The sequence below is a fragment of the Tiliqua scincoides genome, chromosome 1, assembly GCF_035046505.1.
Source record: "Tiliqua scincoides isolate rTilSci1 chromosome 1, rTilSci1.hap2, whole genome shotgun sequence".
Lineage (NCBI taxonomy): Eukaryota > Metazoa > Chordata > Lepidosauria > Squamata > Scincidae > Tiliqua > Tiliqua scincoides.
Window position 1 is genome coordinate 53,216,484 of NC_089821.1, and position 23,254 is coordinate 53,239,737.

The 23,254-nt window shown below is 40.8% G+C and overlaps 2 protein-coding genes across 6 annotated transcripts in view; both read right to left on the reverse strand.

Annotated features, from left to right (window-relative positions):
- Positions 1 to 2,160: 2,160 nt before the first annotated feature.
- Positions 2,161 to 16,429, reverse strand: SAAL1 (serum amyloid A like 1). Of its 3 annotated transcripts, none has more exons than XM_066634249.1 (13): positions 16,260 to 16,429; positions 13,783 to 13,950; positions 13,008 to 13,121; positions 11,836 to 11,919; positions 10,307 to 10,386; positions 8,041 to 8,100; positions 7,569 to 7,684; positions 7,156 to 7,339; positions 6,136 to 6,221; positions 5,840 to 6,028; positions 4,898 to 5,094; positions 4,069 to 4,161; positions 2,161 to 2,588 (listed from the first exon to the last, which is right to left on the reverse strand). In XM_066634249.1, exons 2-13 carry the CDS (start codon positions 13,909 to 13,911, stop codon positions 2,496 to 2,498), a joined length of 1,425 nt encoding a protein of 474 aa, XP_066490346.1. In that variant the 5' UTR covers positions 13,912 to 13,950; positions 16,260 to 16,429; the 3' UTR covers positions 2,161 to 2,495. The 3 variants fall into 3 exon arrangements, with proteins under 3 accessions (XP_066490346.1, XP_066490353.1, XP_066490361.1); XM_066634256.1 differs by having other exon boundaries at positions 16,344 to 16,428; XM_066634264.1 differs by lacking the exon at positions 16,260 to 16,429 and adding an exon at positions 16,062 to 16,127.
- Positions 16,430 to 18,993: 2,564 nt separating this feature from the next.
- HPS5 (HPS5 biogenesis of lysosomal organelles complex 2 subunit 2) overlaps positions 18,994 to 23,254 on the reverse strand; it is a 41,217-nt gene continuing 36,956 nt past the window's right edge. For all 3 annotated transcript variants that reach the window (XM_066609512.1, XM_066609513.1, XM_066609511.1), the window contains exons 22-23: positions 22,093 to 22,378; positions 18,994 to 20,811 (exon numbers count right to left, since the gene is read on the reverse strand). In XM_066609512.1, the coding sequence (XP_066465609.1) occupies positions 20,751 to 20,811; positions 22,093 to 22,378 (347 nt within the window). In that variant the 3' untranslated portion in view covers positions 18,994 to 20,750. The remainder of the gene's footprint in view (positions 20,812 to 22,092; positions 22,379 to 23,254) is intronic.

Consider the following 23,254-nt stretch of genomic DNA (forward strand, 5'->3'; position numbering starts at 1 on the left):
TAGTATCATTTTCAGCATGGCTGTGCATTCCTCAAAAGATTGAGAAATAATCTTGTCTCTTTTTCACACTTCTAACATGTTAACAAATTGTAGGCGGCTGGGTGAGGCCAGTCTTTTTAGCAAGAAGGGTATGAATCTGAAAGTTGGGCTCTCATGAAAAGCTTTGAGTTGGTTTCTCCTGGTGCTCATTTCAATGCTTTTATTTTAATATGTACTCACATTTTGTTGAGCTTTTAGTGTAAACCAGACTTAATGACTGAGCACTATATTAAGCATTTTAGAAAGCCAGGACATAAATACTTAAAACAAAGAAAACAATTATGCCCCACTATCATTGCATTATGCACATCAGACTCACTTGCCATTATCTATTTTTACATGAAATATAATTAATACATTTAAAATTTGTTTTTTACAATGCACAATTGCCAATAACCAGGCCTCAGGAGAGGGGCGGGCAAAATCCCCCCGGGGGGGCCTGGACTTTTGCAACAACACTTTTGCTAACATGTGTTAGCCCAAGGGTGACTCTAGATTGAGCCCCAAGTTGTTTAGTAGTGTAGCAACCATTAAAATCCTAGATTTGGGCTTTTTTTAAACTTGGATTTGTAAATAATGTTGTTTATTAAAAGTTAATTATCCCATTCTGTTAAATGTTTTCATTTAGTTTCAATGTTGCTCTTGCCAAGTTAAAACTGTCAAAAACTTGTTTAAAATATGTACGACATCTTGTAGTAACATCTGGTTCATAGCAAAATTTAGGAAAGGGAACCCAAGCAGACATCTTGCCCCTGGTCCATTGCCAGCTCTCAGTGGCTCTGCCAGTAACCTTTATATAGCACTTTTAATTATTTTGCAAGATGCTTAGAAGTTTTATGAAGTTTTCTTCAGATCAACCTTGCAAAGTAGATCACTATTGTTTCCATTTCACAGATAAGAAATGAAGGCTGCAAGATGGCAACTTGCATCTAAATCTGTACAATGCACTACAGGTCGAAATGATACTTGAATTCAGTTTGTTGAAAACCTGGATTCATCCCTGCACACACTGGTTGTAGGAGAGTTTATAACTCAGAATTGGAGATTTAAATATAAAGGTATTCATTTCAGAAGCAGAAATTATTTGATTGTTTCAGTGAAGACTCTAATGGTAACACAAAAAAAAGCAAAGCTAAGTCCATTTCCCCCAAGGGGTTTCCTCCTCACAGGAAATGAATGTCATTCCAAGCAAAATTATAATACAATGTCAGATCTACTTAGCATACAGCCTGTTAGCTCAGAACCAGTGAAAATTCTATCTGACATGACCAGTATACACAGTTGTGACCTATGACCCAAATGATTTAGCTCCCTTACTCTTTCTGTTACTTCCTGGTATGTCAAAATTATTTGAGAAATTGGATCATGTCATGGAAGAATGATTCTGACCTCAGGTAAAGAACACAACCTTCTCTCCAAGTTAAGTTTTGACTGTTGGATAATCACATGACTGTTTTTATGTCATCATCAGTAAAATACACAGAATGAAACATTCTTTAAGGTAAAGAGACAAAGGTAAAATCTTCCAGCTGTACAGAGAACTTGGTAAAGCTTCAATCTTGCTCCATCAAAAAGGAGGGAGGGTTACTGTGGGTTTCAAGAGAAGTAGGATTGCACCCTTCATGAGGATGTAGTGAAGATGTCCCTTCCTGCAAATGTTGCTAGTTTCTTTAAATTTGCTTGCAGTAATTGCAACTAAATATTGATTTTTGCTATAGGTAGGGTATCTAATTCTTGAGTCGCACAGCATGCAATGATGTTGTCCTTGCATATAACATACATGTACTCCAGTGTATCATGAATTTATTCTCCTGTTGGTTATACTGCAGCTCTAAAAAGTACTCCAACCCCAATTAACAGTACCATGGAAATAGTTGCAAATGAAACAAGAGGTTATCAACTTGAATTAAATTATTCACTGTTGGAGAACTTTTCCAATGCAATGCATTACTTGATTTGCCTTGTAACCCAAAATTTGAATGATATCTCTAAAAGGTTACTATCAGAGTAAGGGGAGAGCAGGGTATGGTAGTTATACAAAATCAAATAACTGTACATTTCAAGATCTCTTTAGTTGACATTACTATTCATGGCTAACTAAAAAAAGAAATTGCAAATCTCTTTTCAAAACAGATCAAGTTTATTTTATTGATACATCCACAAATACATGGCCTCAGTGGTAACTAACATATAAAACTATGTTTGTATTCCCGTCCCATGTACAACACTTAGGACTGTAAACTTGTAGATACAGAACAGGCTTTAGGAGATCTTGTTTTTGATGCCACACTCTGTCACACCAAACTTCATTTAATGAAGTTGCTCATGTGAATTTTGTTGCACGGAAGGTCAAGAAATGTGAGCCAAATGCCTTCTGAATTCCTTACAAATTGCTTTCTTGGAATGGTAACAAAAGAATCAAAATCTTCCTGCAAGAAAATGTGCTACATATGCTCCTATGTCTGGGGTTTCAAGCTTGGGAAGCTTTTTCCTAACTTGTCAGCAAGGTCCTGGTCAGCTTCATGCAGCACTTCAATAAAACTCTCCACCTGAAAAGAAAAGCAAAGTGTAAATGAGCTGAGTCAGGTGCGATGCAGGAACTGCCAGGCAGGATCAGGCTATTTAGTCAAGGTGGATGAATCTTCCAAAGGATTATTTAAATCCTTTCCAAAATTCAAGCTGACTTTGCACTAATTAATACTACTGAAGCTAAGATTATTTTTACTGCCCATTAAATGTCTAATTACTTTCAGAAGATTCTAGGTTTCTAACTTCACTGGTATCTGTGAATGCAATTTGTATACAAAATCAACATATGTTCATACAACATACAGTGTTACTTGTTCTTTATTGACTTATTTTGCTATTTAAACTACTTTGTGAATTGTTTTTTGTTGAAAAGCAGTATATAAATACTATGCTCTTAATAATAAACAGTAATACTCCTGCTTTGATGCAGACAGAAAATACAAGATGAACATCTACAAAAATGTTAGTTGTAAAACCAGATTTCAATGTGGATACATACAAGCATTTAACCTCTGTGACATCAAATCATTATGTCATCAGCAACTGCACGCAAGGTCAATATGGCAAATGTTCCTATACTCCCCAACACTGAACTACTGCATAACTGGGGAATCTTTTCCTCCATTTAAGCGCTCTCCACATGGGTGCAGATGCTGTTAAGGATGTTTTTAAGTTACAGTATCTATAACCACACTTCACTGGAGAAATGTAAAAGCATCCACCATTTTAACGAAATTGAACCCAGGGGTATTGAAGCAGTGCCACAAACAAGGTATGTGTTGTGGTGGCTGTGAGGTTAGTACATGCCCTATTCCTTCCTTTGGAGGAGGAAAAAAAAATTACAAGATAGCTGAACAAAGAACTACTGTACTATTGTAGCTTCACTTGCAGCTCCTAGGCCTCAGACAGGCTGGGGCAGTACTTGCTCCAGGAGCAACAGGACTAAGCTGGACAGTCTCTTGGGCTAGATGCAGCACACAAAAGACACCCCTTACCAGGCTACCTTAGTTTCTTCTGTCCTCTTTTCAGATTCATAGGAGGTTCTGTAGCCATCTGGGTTACACTTAGGCTGCCTTCGTGTGTGCACTGATTTGAAAGCAAGTTCCATTAAACCTAGAAGGACTTACTTCCTACTACGTGTTCAGTGGTCTGGGTGTTCATAGTGGTGGTATTATGGAGGAGCAACCTACAATTCCTGCCCCCTGTGCAGCTGACCACAAAAAAGTTCATTCCCTCACCTGAATTAATTCCCCCACTTTGGTAGCAGTGCTCCAAAGCTTTGGTACACAGTGGAAATTTGGGGGGCTTGGCCAGAGGTTTCAAGTAAGAGACTGTAGGGTAGAAAGGTGTGTGTGGTGGCTTTAAGATACTGACTGCAACACTGAGGTCAAATCTTTGTCTGCAGGTTCCCAGTCTTTCAGAAAATGCTGTATAGCAACACCTCTCAACATACATGTAAATCAAATGCAGTTCTTTGCCTATTTCAGAGAGCATACATACCGAAGAGAGATACAAAGGGAGGAGATTTTGAAATGCACAGGAACATTTCTGCTCATTTAGATGACCTTCCTTGAGCCCCTCCAGAATATTTTCCTGAAAACACCAAACCATTATCACTTACAAATTGTAAGCACACAGAGTCTCTAGAATTATAATCAAATTGTCATGATACAAAGGGGTAGGAAGGGAAGAGAAAGACAAAGAACTTCAAGTACCAATGCTTCACAAAGTTACAGGAGGATAAAAATGGCAATTGGTCTCAATCAAGCTGACGGAATGGGCCTTGCTATTCTGTCTCTCCCTCCGATGCTGCCATGTGGCGTGTCTGCTAATGGACAGTGCGCTACTTCAACAGGAATAAATGAAGGGCACTTTGACACCCAGGATTTAGAATGGCCTCATGAGAGAGATAAACCTGGCCACATTACTGCTTGGGCTGTGAAAGCTATTTTATTTAGGAAGCCATTTAGGAAACTATTCCCAGAATTTTGCTTTTATTGTTAACAATACCCTGACCTTTACTATTCACAGTTACTTAATTTTCTAACTGAACTCTTGCTTCAATCAAAGTAGAGGTCCAACCCACACAACTATTTTCAAAGCTAGCCATTCATGCACACGTGCAGTCACACAAAGACATTCCCTATCAGCTTTCAAGCGAATGTGCCCCTATGTGATGAGACATTTTCTACATCCTAAAAAATATTTCAAAATTAACATATTCATTTAAAAGTGATTATTGCATCAGTAAGAAAAAGTGTGTGAAAGATAAAACAGCAGGATGAATAATATTTCTTTTCTGCTCCCTACAGGCTTAAATTATTTTTACCTTAGACAATTTCTGAAGCATATTAGAGAGCAGCTCACAACAGATGTCCTTTAAGATCTTTAAGTAGAAGTCTTCGTCAGCTATTCCCAACTTCTCAACCTCCTCTGAATTGGAATCTTCGGAGCTGTCTACAGATCTCTTCCCACATTCCTCCATGTTTTGTAAGATTCTAATCAAGCTATCAATCAGCAGCATATCTGAAATATAAGAACAAGTAAAAATAAGCTTTGTGAAGTAACACAGATATTTTGTGGGTTTTATCCTAGCAAATGAAATATTTTTACATGTGAAGACTTTGATGGAAAATTAAAATCTCATCATCAAAAGTTTTATATATATAAATTTAATTACATATGTATGTATGTATGTATACATGTACGTACGGTGTTTTATATATATCAAACACCATCAGATCTGCAAAAAACAGCACTTTTAGGAACATCGTACATACTGTGCCAATACCTAGTTAATACTTAGGTCTCAGCTGAGACTTGTATCAATTGCTCAAACACCAAATTACAACTGTGATTCGGGTAATTTAGATAATAATGAATACACAGCAACTGAAAGAACTGGGTCCCCAAAGGAATATAAACCACTAAAGGGGGAGGCGGTCAAGTCACCAAGCCATGTACAAAGGAAATGGAAAGTCACATGGAAATTTGGTTGTGGTCTGTTGCATATATTCCTGTTGTCCTCATTCCTCATTGACCTATCTTGCAATTCCAAAGAGAAGCCATTAGTCCCCTTAACTGCCCCCAAACTACTTCATTACATAATGAGGTGGTGCTTCAAAACACTTCTGAAACACTCTGAATCACTTTGGGAATTTTCTTTTTGGTTTCTTCTTTTAGAGAAGAAATGCTATTTCTTTTCTAAAAACTCTTCAAGGGCATTTCCCAACATTTTAACTCTTGCAACATAAACAAATACAACACTTGCTTTTTCCTAGCTTGACATATTCCCGTTCAGTCTGTGAAGCAAAGATGGCTGATAGCACCGACAAAATAGAAGCCAACACTGTCTTCTGTTCTTGAATAATAATTGGTGGATCATCTGGCTGGCACAGTTCATGGCAAATGAGATCATATAGCAAATTCCAAGTTTCTTTTCCCCCATCAGAAGACCGTACTTGAAAAAGGAAAAAAAGAAGTCACTCAATTAAACCGTGGAAAGCCTTCAAAGGATAATCTTTGGTGAAGATATATTGCTGCAACAGTACAGTTCTAATGTCTTACCAATTGCTTGAATGCCTTCATCCACTGTGGTGAGCAGCTGAAGGATATGCATATAAACATCAAGTCCTTCTGGATTGTTATCAGAGCTACAAGAAAGAATTACAGATTCTGTGTAGCGCTGTTACCACTAACAAACATGTATGTGACAGGGAGCCATTAGTTATTTGATTTTTCTCTGTAAACCGCTTTGTGAACTTTTTGTTGAAAAGCGGTATATAAATACTGTTAATATATAATAATAATAATAATAATAATAATAATAATAATAATAATAATAATAATAATAATGCAGAAGTTGTTAATATACATTTCTCCCCCTTCCCTCCATCAGTGACTACTGGGGCAGGTAAGCTTCAGTGTTCAGTTTGAGTTTTGGATAATATATATAACTTGAATGAGTTATTTTTGTTTAGGCATGTTGGCTTGCTTTCATTTGACTTCAAAAGCCAGCTTCTAAAGTCCATGCAGCGTAGTGGATAGTGTGTCAAACTAGGATCAAAGAGACCCAGGTTCAAACCCCAACTCAGCCATAAAGTTCACTGATTAGCCTTGGGCCAGTTACTATCTCTTAGTCTAGCCCACACAGGTGCCCCACAACCTGTGCGTGCCTGCCACCTCTCCTGGCCTACTGCCTGCCTGGATGCTCTACCCAGCAGTCCCATTCTCCCAAGAGGAGGAGATAGCTTACCAGCATCACAGCAATCTTTTTCTGAACACCCTCCTGAGGGCTCAGGAAAATGGCAGCTGCCATTCCTCCCCACAGCTACTTGTTGTGGTCAGGTGAAGAGGAACAGAATCAGCTCTATTTGGCACTTAACAAGAAACTGCCAATGATGTGGTAGCAATGGTGGAGGATGACAGCAATGGAGGTAGATGCTGGTGAATTGTGTGTGCGAACTGGCCAGCTGGTGCAAGGGTATGGGGGCAAATCCAACACCATTTTGGACAACAGACCAGCTTGGGCCACCCCTGACAATAGAGTTTGACATGCATGCATGCATAGAAAGATAGATACAATACCAGACTTGTTTTGCAGCTTCGAGCAGACAGGGTACAATCTTAAAATCTGGAAGTTCTTCTGGAGAATCATCTGTAGGCTGGCCTGTTGGCTGCTGAGAGCTTTTTTTAATCCAGTTCAGCATTAATTCTTCATCCAGGTCAAATAATTTATCAACCACCTCACCTACTTTCACAAGCAATTCCACTGTGGCAAAATAACAACAATAAATCACTATTGGTAAGCAAATACCACACAAGATTAATCACTGCTCAGTTCTTAGAAAACAATTTCAGAATACACGCATACACAATAACCAAGGAATTTCTCCACTTATGGAGAAATTTTAATTTAATTTTTTTAATACTGTATATCATTCTTCCAAGTTAAAACTTTGGCCTGGCAAGAGCAATGTCCATATTACTTGGAAACCGACCATTTGTAGAGCTTGACATGATAAAACAGATACAGTCATACACCGATGGGCTTTCTCGGATTCTTTCTACCCAAATATTAGCCACCTCAGTTTGGCAGAGGCAAGTCATCAACAACCTAAAAAGAAATGCAAGCTTAATTAGCATGACATTTCTAAAAAGAAAACTGGATTTTATTTTCATTGCACAAGGCTAAGTGAGGAATAAATTTATTACATCGCAAATACATTTTAAAATCTGGCATATTAAAAGTGAGATTTATTCAAATGTGAAATTTAGGTCCTGTAAGGGTAAGGAGAAGAATGTTTTGCACACTTACTCAGAAACAAAGTCCTACCAAGTATGCATGTATAGCAATGACACCCTTACTCTAATACACAGAGCAACTACTAATCTTTTCCTCACACACATTAACATTTCTTACACAGCTGCATTTTATGCTAAGGTTTAAAAGTCATTAACAAAATATCTTACCTGCTTGTTTCAAGCAGAGTAGGGGAATCAGAATCACATAAACGCTGTAGCACCATCTGCCTGGGAAAGTGAGAATACTCTGTAAACATCAGTGAAGTATGTCTTATAAAAAAGGAGTAATTTTGAGTATTTTTTTCAGAATGTGTGTCTAAACATAGATCTCTGATGCTTACAGCTGCAAAAATGAATGGCGGACAGTGTCATGGGAACACATTACTACAAAACTTTAAAGTAAGGGTCATGCAACCACTAAGGGCACAATTTAACCCAGATTCTGCAAATTTCCTACACTGCTTTCAACAAGGGCACAGTTAGTGGATTCTAGCCTAAAAAAAAGTTGTACATAACAGAAGTAGTTCCAGTACTATTAAATTCCATAATGGCCACAGTGTACTCATTGCATAACAGAAGCAACACATTTTCTATTAGAGAGTTTACAAGCTACACTGGACAGCTAAGGGACTAACGGTCCAATTATTTCCAACTTTCTCACTCTGATGTAGCCACAATGCAGTCCCATGGTAAGGAAACACATGTTCCCATACCTTGAGAAGGCCCCAGTGACTGTCCCTCCACCACAGGATGCAGTGCACACCCCAATGGCACAACTGCACCAGCACTGAAATATTGGATAGGATTAGGCCCTAAGAGTCCAAACCTATGGGCTTGAGCATCAGCAGTACAAGTGTACCACAGTGCTAGGTGCCACAAACATCCTGTAAAGCATGTCTGTGGCACCCAGCAATGAGGGAGCATCTGTGGTAGGCCTCAGCGCCAGGAGGACGACGCTGTGGAGCTGCCAATGAGCACCACCGGGCAGCAGTACGGCTTTTGGGGGCAGGGGAAGTTGTTCCAGGGTGGAGAGAGGGCAGAACAGGGGAAGAGACTGGCCCGGGAGGGGAGTCAGGATCCAGAAGACCAGAGGTCTCCTTGGGGGAAAAGGGACTTTTGTCCCCTTACCCTGAGTAAAGTCCTGGTCCCTGCAATGGAGCTACCTGAGTCTGCCCCAGTTATTTTGCAGACTGACACGGGACTCCGCTGGATTGTAAGCCCCATGTCGGGCTGCAAAATAACTGGTGCAGACTCAAGTAGCCCCATTGTAGGGGCCAGGACTTTACTCAGGGTAAGGGAACAAAAGTCCCTTTCCCTCGAAGGAAACCACCAGTGGCCTACCTGGCCCTGCTGGACACAGCAATAGTAATTTCAGTACCACTGTACCCAGCACTGCTGGGGAGGATAGGATTGGGCTGTAAGATTCCCTTAATAGTTTGTGAATTACAGTCACTTCCTCTCTCCTAGAGAGAAAGTTTAAACATTTGATGGAACATGATGACACTGGCAAAGATTCAAAGAATCAAGCAACTACTTCCACAAGCCAAAGGGAGCTTTGGAACAGCAATGCTCTGTGCTACATGGCATATCACTTGTGAAACTGAGGGTAGTTTCAGAGGAGTTTGTGATTCAAATAAATATCTCATTTTAAAGCAGAAAACTTCACTAGGCACACCCAAGTTCTTGGATGAGCCTAAAATAGCTCTTTTAATTTCAGTTTCTAGAGGGGTAAACTATGTTAGTCTGTACTATAGAAACAACAGTCCTGTGACATCTTGAAGACCAAACTGGTCCATCTTTAAGATGCCACAAAATTCTTAATTTTCAGACACAGCTTATATCTGAAGAAGAAAAAAGAATGAAGGTCTAATGAAAAGATCTGTTTCCATTCCTTCAGTTAAAGCAAAACTACAGGAAAAAGTGATAAAAAAGGCTTTGAAAAAATATTTTGTACTAAGAAAGAATTAATAGCAAAATTACATCAGATCTTGATAAAGATACATGACTGTACACATAACTACTATCAACTCTGGGGCCAATGCCACCATCTATGGACCAAGCCATGGATCTCATGGCTCTAAATTATCAACAATTCGATGAAATAATTTTACTCTCCTTTCTGAGCTTCAAAAATGTCAGTATAACTTTGAAAAGGCTCTAAAATAATTCTGTTAAGTTAATGATTTCCACGTATGATCAGATTATTTCTTTTACAAAACCTTTCGGTAAATCTTCTTCCCTGCCAAAGATTTGAGTCACCTTTACATTCATTTGTCTTTGTTATAACTCTCTCTGTTGTCTAGATTAAGAAGTCTGTTTTCCTTTCATTGCATAAAAGGGCCATATGCACCAATACTGCTTAAAAACAGCAATTAAGCTGATGGCTGAGGAATCAAAAAAGTTTCAGAAATCAAGAGTAAAACATATCACTTACCCAAGGTTCTCATCTTTGCTAATAGTCATGCATACATCTTGGCAACAGGCCATATTACCCAGTATTCCAACACAGATTTCCTGAAATGTCAAATATAGCAATAATCAACACATGCAGTAGGGCTCACCATTCAGTTAGTATAAAGCAGTGTTTCTCAACCAGTGGTATAGGTTCCACTAGTGGTACTTGAAAAGGCGTTTGGTGGTACTCAAATGACCCCTGGACACCTGCTGCCCAGCAGCAAGACCAGAAACATGACACATCAAACAGCAGTAGGAGGCTCCAAAGCATGCTTTTCCATGCTGAAACAAGCCCACCTATCCACCCTGAGGCTCTTACGGGTGCTTGTTGTGAATAGATGGACCATGTGAAGTGGCATAGTGGAGGACAAACATTGAGAAACACTGGTATAAAGCTACATAAGAAGAAAATGAATGACCAAAACCCTCCAATCTAGAAAAAAAGTCAGACAGGTCACCCTTCACCTTCTCTCTTAGGTCAGAAACTCACGCACTGCAGCTTCCAACAGCTGGCTCTGGCAGGCTAAATCTAGATAATTCAATAAGTTTTAGTAGAAAAGAACACTAATAAGGTATTTGGTTTCCTGCATAGGACTACATATCATTGGAAATCTTCCCCCCAACCATCTCCACTACAGAATTTTCAGCTCTGGCTACCACAGTTCAAAAATGATATTCATAAATTGAGAAGTGAAGAAGGCTACTGCAATGCTAATGATGCTAGAACCTAAGGAAACTAACAGTAATGGAGTAGGTTTGGCCTAAGAAAAAAACAACAGAAGAAGTGAGAAATGCATATATAGTTACTGGCGGATCTGACTATCCACGGGTCCTGAACCCGCAGAGTTGGCCCAACATGGTCCTTTCAGAGGTCCTTTCACCACCTCCAGAGGGTGTTCTGAGGCCCATGGAGGCTACGTGCAGCCTCCATGGGTCTCAGAACACTTTCTAAGGCCTTAGGAAGCCTTAGAAAATCACTTTCAGTTTTAGTTTACTTTCTGTTGCCTCTGGAGGGTTACAGTTGCCTACACCCATGGATCTGATTATCTGTGGGAGTTTCAGGACTGGAACCTCCACTGACAACACAGGATGCCTGTACTGTAGTATTCATATATATAACCCCTGCTGACTGGTTAAGAGGCACTTTTTCAAGTGGGTGCTCCTCTTTTATTTAGCAGGAGGAGAATAACTGGCCCACCTCACCCCAGCAGTGTCTTTTCTAGTGGCTGTCTGTTGGTGTTGCATCTTTTTAGATTGTGAGCCCTTTTGGGACAGGGAGACATTAGTTATTTGATTTTTTCCTGTAAACTGCTTTGTAAAACTTTTTGTTGACAAGCAGTATATAAATACTGGTAGTAGTAGTAGTAGTAGTAGTAGTAGTAGTAGTAGTAGTAGTAGTAATATTTGAAAAGACAAGAGGCAACAATCATTCAACTGTTCCAGTTAATAAGCAGCATTAGTTTTACATGCACGAAGGCAAGCGTTGGGCTGATATATAACAGGACTTACAGTAAGCCGAGGACACTTAGACTTGGTAAAGACACCCATAAATATATCAGGGGCATTAAATTCTTGCAGAAATAAAGCCACATCCTGAAAAACAAGGAAGAGTGTGTATTAATGACAGCCACATGAGAAGTGAATAAACTGGGCCCCTGAAAATCAAGCCCTTCTCTTACTTGGATTCATTATTTATACACATCTATTTTCTCAATTCTTCTTATTTGTCAGACAGAATCAAAAGCATGGCATCCAGGTTTCCTTGCTACATCCTTGTTTCCTGAATTTATTATTAGTAACAAGCAGGCAAGCATTACATGTCTCCATAATACAAAACTTCATTTTTGTAAATTGTTACTAGTGACAATATACAGTAGTTCTTTCTTATGCCCCTGTATCTGAGAGCTGATCCAGCTAAAGAAACCACAAACGCAAAATTATTGTTGAAATGAACAGAATGGTATACTGAAGTATCTGGGTACATGGAGCTGATAAAAACACAAAGTAAAAAGAGAACTGAAAGCACCCAACCCAGAATACAATAAATGGGGCTAATAATAAAAAAGAGTAATTACCAAAGCAATCAATGCAAATTACATTAAGCCATTTCTGCCCAACGTTGTATATACACAACCAAATGGCCCAGGAAGAAATGAGTTAATGGAACCTGTGGCCTGGGCAGAAATGGGTTAAACTAGAAATAGTGGGTAGGCTAATGAATACAAAATAAACTAGATAATGTTAGAAATAACATGCACAATATTTAGCAAAGCCCACCTAAACTCTTCCAGCCAATTTACTTTATGTCAAAAGTATGCTCAGTTAATCTAAGACTGCAACCCGAGCACATTCCCTAGAGAACAAACCCTTGCTAAAAACTGGGCAACAATCACATTTGGGAGCAGTTCTGAGGCACAAGGAGGCCCACAGAGGGGTCCGCAGGCCCCCTGTACCCTATGGAGGGCTGGCACTTCTCCCAGAAAGAACAAAAAAGCCCTTTTCGCATGGCGCAATTGTGGCAGCACCATTGCCCCTTCCCTGCAAGACTTATAGCAGTCCAAACTATGGGAGAGTTTGGGAAGCGCTAATTTAAACTATATGAGTAAAAGATAGAAGAAAATCTTCTCTCTGCTTCCCAAGTAATTTCAACACTCTTCAAAAGATAGCAAAATTACCAATACCTTATCCGTTGACATGTCCCATACTTTGCAAATGTCATTCTCCATATCGTCATCTAGCTCCGTTTGCATTTCCATGTGGTTCAGCTCAGAACCATCTTTCTTAGGGCTAATAACCTGCCAAAAAAAGTAAGAATACTGAGAAAGGAAGGAAAGTGGCACAATAAGGGCATTTTCAAAAGCGATGCTAACATCATGTTAAGCTTGTCATTAACAGGCTTCATACCAGAGAAAATTCCACTACATTCAACAGCATCTACTTCTGAGTAGACATTGGGATTGCACTGTTTTATCAAAACATAAATCCAATAGGAATTTATTTTCCCTCTGCAAAAATGGGAATGTGACCTATGCAGTTCAATACCTTTGAGTAATGAATTGGAAGTCCTTTGGATTTTGGAGGAACTTACTCTTAAGTAAATATGCACAAGATTGCAATCTTACAGCACAGTCCATGCATGTCTTCGTGGAGGTGTCCCATTATTTTAACGGGACTTACTCCCAGGTTACTCCCAGAATCTTATTCTAAGATTCCCTTAGAATCTATATTCCACCTAAGGACTCTGTGCCACTGCATGGATCCCTTCAGTTGCTATGTGGTGACATTTTCCAACGATGTCATGCATCATAGCTGACCTTTGGTTCAAAATGCGTGACCACTCAGCTTACCTGGAACAAAGAATATAAATAATCTTGCACTAAATTTGACCCACAGGGTTTTCAAGTTCCAGGATTCTCACATGCTCTTACTGCGATAAAGAGTACAAGCATCGGGTACCTCAATTAGCTTTGTAAGGACACCGAACAACCAGTGCTTGCTATAGACTGTATTTCCAATTGAATCCCCAACAACAGCGGCCACCTCCTCCTCTGAGTCACTGAATGGCGGTGATGGATTCCGGTCCATATTTGAGTAACCTAATCCAACTGCCAGGCTAAATGATTACTAAAAGGAAACACATAACAGCAAGACATTTTAGAATAGTGGAGGCTCATCCTGGTGAGCTCTGCTTCTTCCCAATCACAGCACATGGATATGTCTAAGATTATTTATTTGTCAAAAGATGCATATGCATGCCATTTGTGTCTCTTAACAGCAAAGACTTTGATGATTTACAGATTTTAAAAGACTTACTGTAATACCACCCTCTCAAACAGCAAAAGCTCATGTCCCTTACTCAATCCCTCAATTTAAAAACTAATCATGGGACCAGTGCAACTGTTGACAAGTCTGCTAAAAGCCACACACGCTGGAGTTTGGGACTGGACCTCAAGAGAAGTATGCACTCTTGCCACAGCACAAAAGAAACAACACCTAACCCAAGTATGCGTGTATTTACCCATCTCCACTTCTCCTTAAACTCCCTTTTAGAGGAAATTATCAAACCTCACTGTTTTAAAAAATATGCCTCAGACCTTTCAGTGTGCTAAGTGTTGCCCCTTCACTTGGTGATACGCTAGCTTCTATTCTGTCCACTGAGAAAAGAAGGGGGACAGATGAGATGAGGAAATGCAGGGGAGGGGAGAGTGGGGGGGCCAGAGTTGGCAGACAAAAGAGGGCAGCCCTTGCTACTATGCTGTCTGAGGTAACCACCTCAATCAGCCTCATGGATGAGCCAGTTCTGAATCTCACCAAGTCAATGAAGCAGACTTATGTGGTCCATTGGGCCAAATATTGTCTATTGCACGCAATCAGGCACAGGTTCTTCAGGGCTTCAGGAAAGGATCTTTTCCAATGCTGCTGAAGACACTACAAATTGAACCCAAGATTTTTTTCATACAATGATGAAACTCCCTCCCCATCTATTGATTTAGGAGTCTACCCAACAGGAGTTTGAGCAAACAACACCTGCTCTCTAAAACAGGCATGCTTCCAAAACAATCCTGCAATCCCTAGGAAAGTACTGTGGGCAGCTAAATGCGCACAAGTGCAGGCAAATTCCTCTTACTCAAAACACAATGAAAACCTGGTAGGGCAGTGTTTCTCAGTGTTTTCCTTCCACTGTACCACTTCACATGGTCCACCTATTATTTAAAGTACCACCATAAGTAACTGGTGATGGCATCATCACCAATTACTTCTGGGTTGGGAGGTAAAATGCAATACGTCCAACACCAGTAAGAGGCTCAGGATGTAAGGGAGGGTTTTTCAAGCATGGAAGAGCACTCTTTGAAGCTCTGCCCGCCAAGCCTCCTAGTGCTGTTTATTGTGTCATGTTCCTGGTCTTGCTGCCAGAAGGCAGGTGTCTAGGGGTTTTACAAGTACCACCAGACACCACCTCAGGTGCCACTGGTGGTACCTGTACCACTAGTTGAGAAACACTTTGCTAGGGCTAATGAGATCTAGATCTGAAAATCAGAGAAGCTTCCATGATGGAAAGCCGCCCTGGGTCCCTTTTTGGGAGAAGGGCGGGATAAAAATAAAGTTTTATTATCATTATTATTATTATTATAATTTCCCAAACGAGAAGTGCTGAGGCAGAAACATGCCTGAGATCATTCTCTCTCTCTCTCTCTGTCTCTCTCTCTCTCTCTCTGCCATTAGAGACCTTCTTTCTAATAGGAAAACTAAACAGCCCATGCATTTAAAACACTACCACGTTAGTCATTCCACATATCTCACATGCAAAGCCCCAGCACCCATGTCAAGTTGTGAGACTGGAACCCTGGATGGAAGCACGCCTGGCAACACCCCAGGTGATGGTTGGAAGGGCTCCCCTCCCATATCCAGGATATACCCGCACATACACACTCACACCGCTTCTCTGTCATCTCACCAACGTCTTGGTATACTGCAGAGATGTGTGGTGGTTGGTGAGGCAGAGCCTCCCCACCGGAGTGCTTCAAAGAGCACTGATGCCATGTGAGGCGCCCAAACACCCACTACTCGTGTGCTCCCTCCTTCACGGCTCTATGCGTGGGTGGTGGGTGCTTGGGACCCTCACACGGCAGCGGTGCTTTTCAAAGCACTCTCGTGGAGAGGCTCTGCCTCACCTGCCTCCCCACCCACCGCATGTGGCGCTTTCCAAGGACTCCAGTGAGGAGGCTCTGCCTCACCTTACACAGTGGCGGCGCTTTGTAACGGACTCCAGTGGGGAGGCTCTGCCTCACCTGCCTCCCCACCCCCAGCACGTCCCTGGTATACTGTCCTGTGTATGCAACCCCCCCCCCCGCTGCCCGCCCGGGGGCTGGAGGCTTCCCCGCCCAGTCTCCCGACAGCCCCTGGGTGGCGGCGCTCTCGCCTTGGCCTCTTACGGTCCTCATGGCGCAGGCCGCCAGTCCTCTCAGCCTATTCCCGCCTGCCTTCCTCCTCCGCGTCAGGCCGGGGGCGGCACAAACCTTCCCGCGCCACGGAGTGGAAGAGCCCGCCGTGAGGCGCCTCGGGCCTTCCCGCCGCCGAGAGCGAGCTTGAGACGTGCGCGCCTCAGCCAGCCAGCCCAGCAGCGCCCTCGCCTGGCCTCTGCAGGTGCTGCACACACCACACGAAGTCCTCCCCCTTCTCTGCACTTTGTCGTGTTGATGCAGGGACGTGCGGTGGGTGGGGAGGCAGGTGAGGCAGAGCCTCCCCGCCAGAGTTCTTCCGAAAGCGCCACCGCAGTGTGAGGCACGCACAACCCACATGCTTGTGATGGGGGTGCTTGGGCACCTCACAGGGAGGCAGTGCTTTTTGAAGGACTCCGGTGGGAGGCTCTGCCTCACCTGCCCCCCCACTACACGTTCCTACCTCAATGCCCAAGCGAAATGCATCTTGGCATGGAAGAGGAAAGCCTCAAAATATTCAAGGCTATGCCTGCGTGCTACATACTACATTTTGTAGTACATTTTGTTGCAGGTCTCCCTGCTTTCCAATTCTCCCCCCTTTTGTGTTTCACATTCAAATAAGCTCTCATTTAACATGCACTCTTGTCACATAGTAAATAAAGGATTTGCATTTGAATTACAATCATGTACATTTTTTTGGAGGAGTATGGTCGCTCCAGCTCTACTGTGATGCAGTAGTGGCCCCCTACTACTTCTGAGAACTAACCAGGTACCACCAATCTGCCAGTCAATTACTGTACAATGCCCATCACTAATGCCCTGCTAGAAGGGCAGATCTACTCCTATAAAATGCTAAAACTTCAACCCAATGGATGTGACTTCTGCAAAAAGGTGCTCAGTCATGCTCAAAGAATGACCTCCTTCAAGGTGAACTGGCAGCCCAATTCTATTCAGTGCTGATGCAGTGGAACCACAGCCCACACCGTATCCTGTGCTGAAATCGAGCACGCTGGAGGTGTCCTAGCAGCAAGTGAAATTTGTTCCCTTATCCCATGCCAAGCCCCAGCCTGCCCAATGCTGCTACTTGGATCTATATCAGCCAAACAGCTATATTAGCCAAATGGCTTAGACAAGTCTAAGAAGCCCCATGTAGGGCTTTCAGACCGGGGGGGGGGGTAGGATACGGTAGAAGCTGATGTATTCTCAGGAACTAGACTGTGTTCATTCTATTTAAAATAAAATGGGAATTCCAATAGGAATCTCCTTTGGAAGATGTCTGGGTTCTGCAGTTTTAGAGAAAGTTTCAAATTGAGAAAATGAAAATCTTTCAAACTGCAACAGTATCAAGTTCTCAAGAACTATTATTCTCCCTTTGCAGCAGCAAGAACTTCAGCAGTAAAAAACAGCAAAGTTCTGGAAGTGTGTATGGCTGTCTTGGGGGCAGGGGAGAACCTGGCCTAAGCAAGCAATGCTTTCGGTTGCAAAAATCCCAAGTTTTAAATACAGGCATAGCATATAGAGAGCCAATACTAGACTGACTTGTAACAAGCTAGCAAAGCACGAACGTATTTGAACATAATAGCCTTATAATACTGAATTTCTGTCAGTCAGTCAAATTTTGTCTCTAATTGAAAAAATGAAACAACTAATGCTTAATATATATTAATTTATTATATTCCAAGTTAGTTACAATAACAAGGTCTTTTGGGTCAAGCAATATTTTAAAGCTATTAATAGGTACAGTAATCACAAATCTGTAAAAAGCTCAGAAATCAATTTTTAAAACATACAAAAACAATGAATAGCAACATACCAAGTATAAAAGACAATGGGCACAATCCTAACCAACTTTCTAGCACAGAGGTAAGGGCAAAGCAGCTTCAAAATAATGGAACAAACATTTCCTTACCTTGAGGAGGCCTCCATGACTGCCCCCCAACTGTGGGATGCAGCACATATACCATCAGCACAGCTATGCCAGTGCTGGAAAGTTGGTTAACGTTTGGGCCAATTTCTCATAAACACCTGGTTGTGCAGTATAACTTTTCAAATAAGATACAGTGACAAGTTTTGTTAAAATACCAGTTCTTGAACTCCATTTGTACCAATTAAACTGTATTTATCCCCAAACCAAATCTGAGGTAGTGAAAATTGATATAATAAAGGCCCCTGTCCAAAGGGCCACATGGCAAGCCTCTACATGCAACAGAACTTTTCTGGAATCAGCCTCCACAGTGAAAGGAAGCCAGGCCTCAAACTCCAGAGAATTTTATCAGTCTAAAAAGCTGTTGTAGAGAAAAAAGAGAGAAGACCACATGCCCTAAACAAACTCTTTTCATTGTGATTAGGAAGTCAAGGCACTAAAAGTAATTTAAGTTCTTGTCTTAACACCTTTCTCACAAGTACTAGTATGAAATATATGCCACTACAAGACTGCATAGAAAACGTGCAGATGTAGAATTGTGCTTTTCTGGACTTTAGCTGACCAGTTCAATTAGAATGCTTGGGATTTCACATGGAAGACTATACTACAAAACAATTTAATTCTGTAATTCTTCAACTTGTATCTTCAAGAGAACTATCAAGCTTCAATAATCACTAACATGTGAAAACCACATAATTTTTAGAATACATGCCTGACCTTCAGTGAGTATGGTTTACACTGGCTTATAGTCAAATCACCGTCATGAATGAGCAGAAAGCACTGGCAGATGTGCATGTGCGTGTGTGTACACCAATTTCCGATCCTCCAGGGCTGCAGCCTGTCACATGCCCTAGAAAGATATGCTGGAGGGTCATGATGCATTCAGGGGATGTAGGAGCTTACTACCAAGAAAAACAGAAAAGCACCTTTGTGCAAGCAAGAACTTTGGATTCAAGTCATTATCAAAAATAAGATTTAAGAAATTAAGAGCCCAATCCTATGGGCTGTGAGCACTGGTGCTATAAGCACAGCACTAATGCTGGACATTATAAAAGCGCTGTAAAGCGCTTTTCAACACCCAGCAAGTAGTACCTGCAGTGGGAAGGCCTGTGCCGTTCCGCAGGCGCTGCTACCTGCCCAAAGACCACCACGGCAGGTAAAGTTTGTGCCGAGCAGCGGAGGGCATTCTGGTAGGCAGGCAGGCGGTGTATCGGGAGGGGGGTGGATCAGGCCCAGGAGGGGGTGACAGAGAAGCAGGCCTCTGTTGCATCCTAACCCCCATGTTGGGCCTGTAGGTGTTACATGGTAAATAGCTGGTGTAGATCTGAGTAGCCCCATTGAGCAGGGAACAAATATTCCCTTACAGAGACCTCCTGCTTGTTCGAATCCAACCCTGCTGCACTAGTTTTGGATAGGATTGGGCTGTAAAAATTTTGAAGATTCATAACCTTAGACCAAATCCTACTATTAACTATTATGATTAGCGTAACATTAGAAGTTCGGTTGTGGATTTTAAACTAAAACTTCAAAGCCTAAGAATACAGTACAGCATTAGTAAAGAATAATCCAATACTAATTTAAAAGCAAATGTATTTCACTATTCCAGTTTGAGGATTAAATCCTTTGCATATTTATTTGAAAGTAAATATGCATGAGATCAAGCTGTCATTTGTTACAAGGATGTAAACAAAATAACTGCAAAATATTTTTCATAGCGTTCAGGATTATTTTTAAAAGATCATTTTAAAAATATGGTAGGTATTGGTAGGATAGGCTTGGTAGGATACACATGTGTGTGAAAAGTTTGCCTAACATACAAGATCATTTTACACCAACCATTTCAAATGTCAACATACTAAATTAAAATACATGCACATACACACACGTCTCTCACACAAACTTTTAGTTTCACAATTATCAATTGTCAGTTATATTGAACTACTATCACAATTCTGTTGATCTGATTTTTCTTGATCAAATTAATAGAAAACTCATAGATTTTAGCAATGCTGTGTTTTTTATAGTTTGATGGTTGTGTAGGTTAATCAAGTTAATTTTTTTATTATTGATAGAGAAAGATGCACCAGAACTGTTGCTACATTACCAGAGACCTAGTTCAAAGTATACAGCAATGCTTCAATTATTAAGGCAATGTTCATATATTTACATACATACATTACATGCAGCTTCTTGCAATGGCAATCTGCAAGTAACCTGGTAGAAGGTGCTTCCAATAACACCAGAATACATTTAAACTGGTATACTAATTATATAGAAAGTATATGTTCAAAGAATCCCTATAAAGGTTGATAGCACAAAGCCTTACAATATCCAAATAACCCTGCTGAGCCACCAGAACTATAACTCGGTACTTGTAACAAGATGCACTTGAATACTGAATTCTAGAAATAATAGACTAAGATAAAATTCTGTAACAGAAAATGAAGCTTCATTTATCGGCACTTATGTGCAACTGCACCAGTTTCTAGATAAGACTTTTCCAGAAGGTAGTAGAGCACAGGAAGAAAACAATTATTGCCATAGTTTCCCCAAATTGCTTGCTATGCTTGCTGAGACCACAAAAACCGGTCACATCTTTCCAGCATGGACTGAATCAGGGCTCTGCAACAAAAGAGGAGACATGGGGAAGAAAAGAGGAATTTTTAAAAGGTTAAATGCACCTTTAACAGCAAGTTGTTTCATCAAGCTGCTAGGCTTGTAAGTTTAACTTTGTACAGGTTTACACATCTCAGTGCAATCCAAACCTGGAGACCTGCTGGTGCAGCCATCCCTGTGCTGGTGGACAGTGTTGCAAATGTGCCATAAGGCACGTTTGTGCACCCAGAGAGTAAGCAGCGCCAGTGGGGAAGCTGGTAAAGCCTTGCCAATGCTGCATCCAGATGAAAGGCTGCTAGTGGAGGCAAGAGCTGCACTGGAAGGGCTGCAGGAAGGTGGATTGGGGAGGAAAAGGGGTGTTTCTGAGAGGGGGGAGGGTGGAACAGGTACAGATCAGTTCTGGGAGGGGGCACAATCAGCTGAGCAGGCTGTATCCTAACCTGCCTCCCAAGCCTGCCAATGTTGCACAGGGCTGTTCAGACTGCCAAGGTTAACATGGGGCTGCTATTTAGCAGGCAGAGATCTGAGTAGCCACATAGGGCAGACTGGAGCATTATTCAGCCCAGTAAAATATCCCCTTACCCCCAACGAGGCATCCAGCCTGCTCCTAAGCTACACTGGATACAGTGGAGGCCATGGTGCCCTGGTGCAAAAGTGCAGTTTAGGACTGGGCTGCCCATGTTGGTTCACAGGAGTTGGTGCTGATTCACAGAACCGCTGAAATTACTGAAGTATGATTTACCCAGATCTTCAATGTGAATACAATACTTTAAATTAAATACAAAAAGATTCTTCTCTCTTGTGCAGGATTATTTGAGATTTATTACTGATGGAAATTGGTTTCTTTTATTGTTTTGATTTTTTGTATATAGTGTAAACACTTTAAAAACAAAATTTGAAGTTAAGAAAACAGTCTTCCTATGTTGCCTTCCAGATTTACGTATACAGGATTTGCTTATCAAATAGTCCTTTTTAAATTCTTGCAATAACTAGGCATTTCTTCTGTATGAAAAGTCATACACTCTACAATGATACAGTGGTCCACAAAATGTCATGCTGAGGTAAATTTGCTGAGATTTAAGATGCTACAATGCTCTTTAGAGTAGAGAGACCTTTATTGGCATTAGATGCTCTTTATAGTTTTTGCTGCACTAGGCTAACATAGCTATCTGTTTATGAATTTTTGCCTTTAGAAGCTCAACTAGCAGTAAAATGTGAAGTAATTAATCTGCTTTATATTTATTACATTCAAAAGTGACAGTAAGAGACCATTCTCACAAGACATACCTTTGCCTTTTTTCAGCAATTCTTAGTATCTCACAGACCTTGGCAAACCTTTCAGACAACTCAACCATCAGGTCATATTCTTGCAACAGTAGCAAAGCACGATCTGGGCCAATTACTTTGGCTAACAGGAGAGCCACATTTTCAACCGTAACACAATTTGACCAATTTGGGGTACCATTACTGACAGCACTGCCATTCTGCATAGGAGGATGAAGGACACTACTGCAATGATTCTTTACAAGACAAAGAAAAAATTTCCATTCTTCTATAGTCTCTGGAATTGCTCCTATAGGCAAAAGTAAATGATCATGAAGAAAACATTTATAAGTTAACGCAGTTTCAATCAAAACTCAAAGTTGAACACATAACTTTGTAATTATGAAGTAATTTGTAACCATGTTTGTACATTAGTTGATTCATTTAACTTCTGTAACTACTCAATAGTATAAAAATTCTGATCTGTGGACCAACCAGAACTATTTTGTGGAAGTTCAATGCACTGAATGACAACATGCCAGTATGAACTACCATAAGTCTGAGGAAAATCTGATGAGAAAGGCAGGATATAAATAACTGTAATTCAAATTAATAAAATTTTGCTTGGTGAATCACAAGCTGTGAAGATGTGGATTAGTGTTAGAATGCTAATTAAATTGTACACATGGCTTTAAGATACTGTAGATTTTCACGAGACAAGCTTGAGCAATGAAAACCTTACTTGTATCACCCTACACTAGGAAGTCTTCCTTATTCAAGAATGTCATAGCTCAGTAGGACTAGTTCAGTTTGTAGATCAAGAGAAATGATATTTTTCTTGCAGCTGACAAAGACCTTTTTACTTATCCAAACCTTTTATAGGAATAACTCTTGCCATGACAGTTTATATGCAGTTTTATACACTTTTATGATTGTGTTGTGTTCATTTTCTTTCTATTTAGAAGGCTGCCCTTCACAACTTGGAGCCAGAGTATCTGCCTCCTCCCATGTAAGATGCCACCATTATCTGAGGTTTGGTTGGTGGCAACACATACAAGGAATCTCTCTGTTATGGCAACACAGTTGTGGTGCTCATCTTTCTTAAGAACTGAACCATCCTTGCTAGCCTTCTGGAAAGACTCAATACATTTAATAAATATTTATATACTGAAGAAAGGCCTATCAA

Excerpts from the sequence above, each read along its gene's own strand:
- SAAL1 (XM_066634249.1), bottom strand. The coding sequence starts at position 13,911 with ATGGACCGGAATCCATCACCGCCATTCAGTGACTCAGAGGAGGAGGTG. Across the intron at positions 11,920-13,007 it reads GGGACATGTCAACGGATAAG|GATGTGGCTTTATTTCTGCA; the intron begins GTATTGGTAATT and ends CTTGTTTTTCAG. Across the intron at positions 10,387-11,835 it reads CTAAGTGTCCTCGGCTTACT|GAAATCTGTGTTGGAATACT; the intron begins GTAAGTCCTGTT and ends TTGACATTTCAG.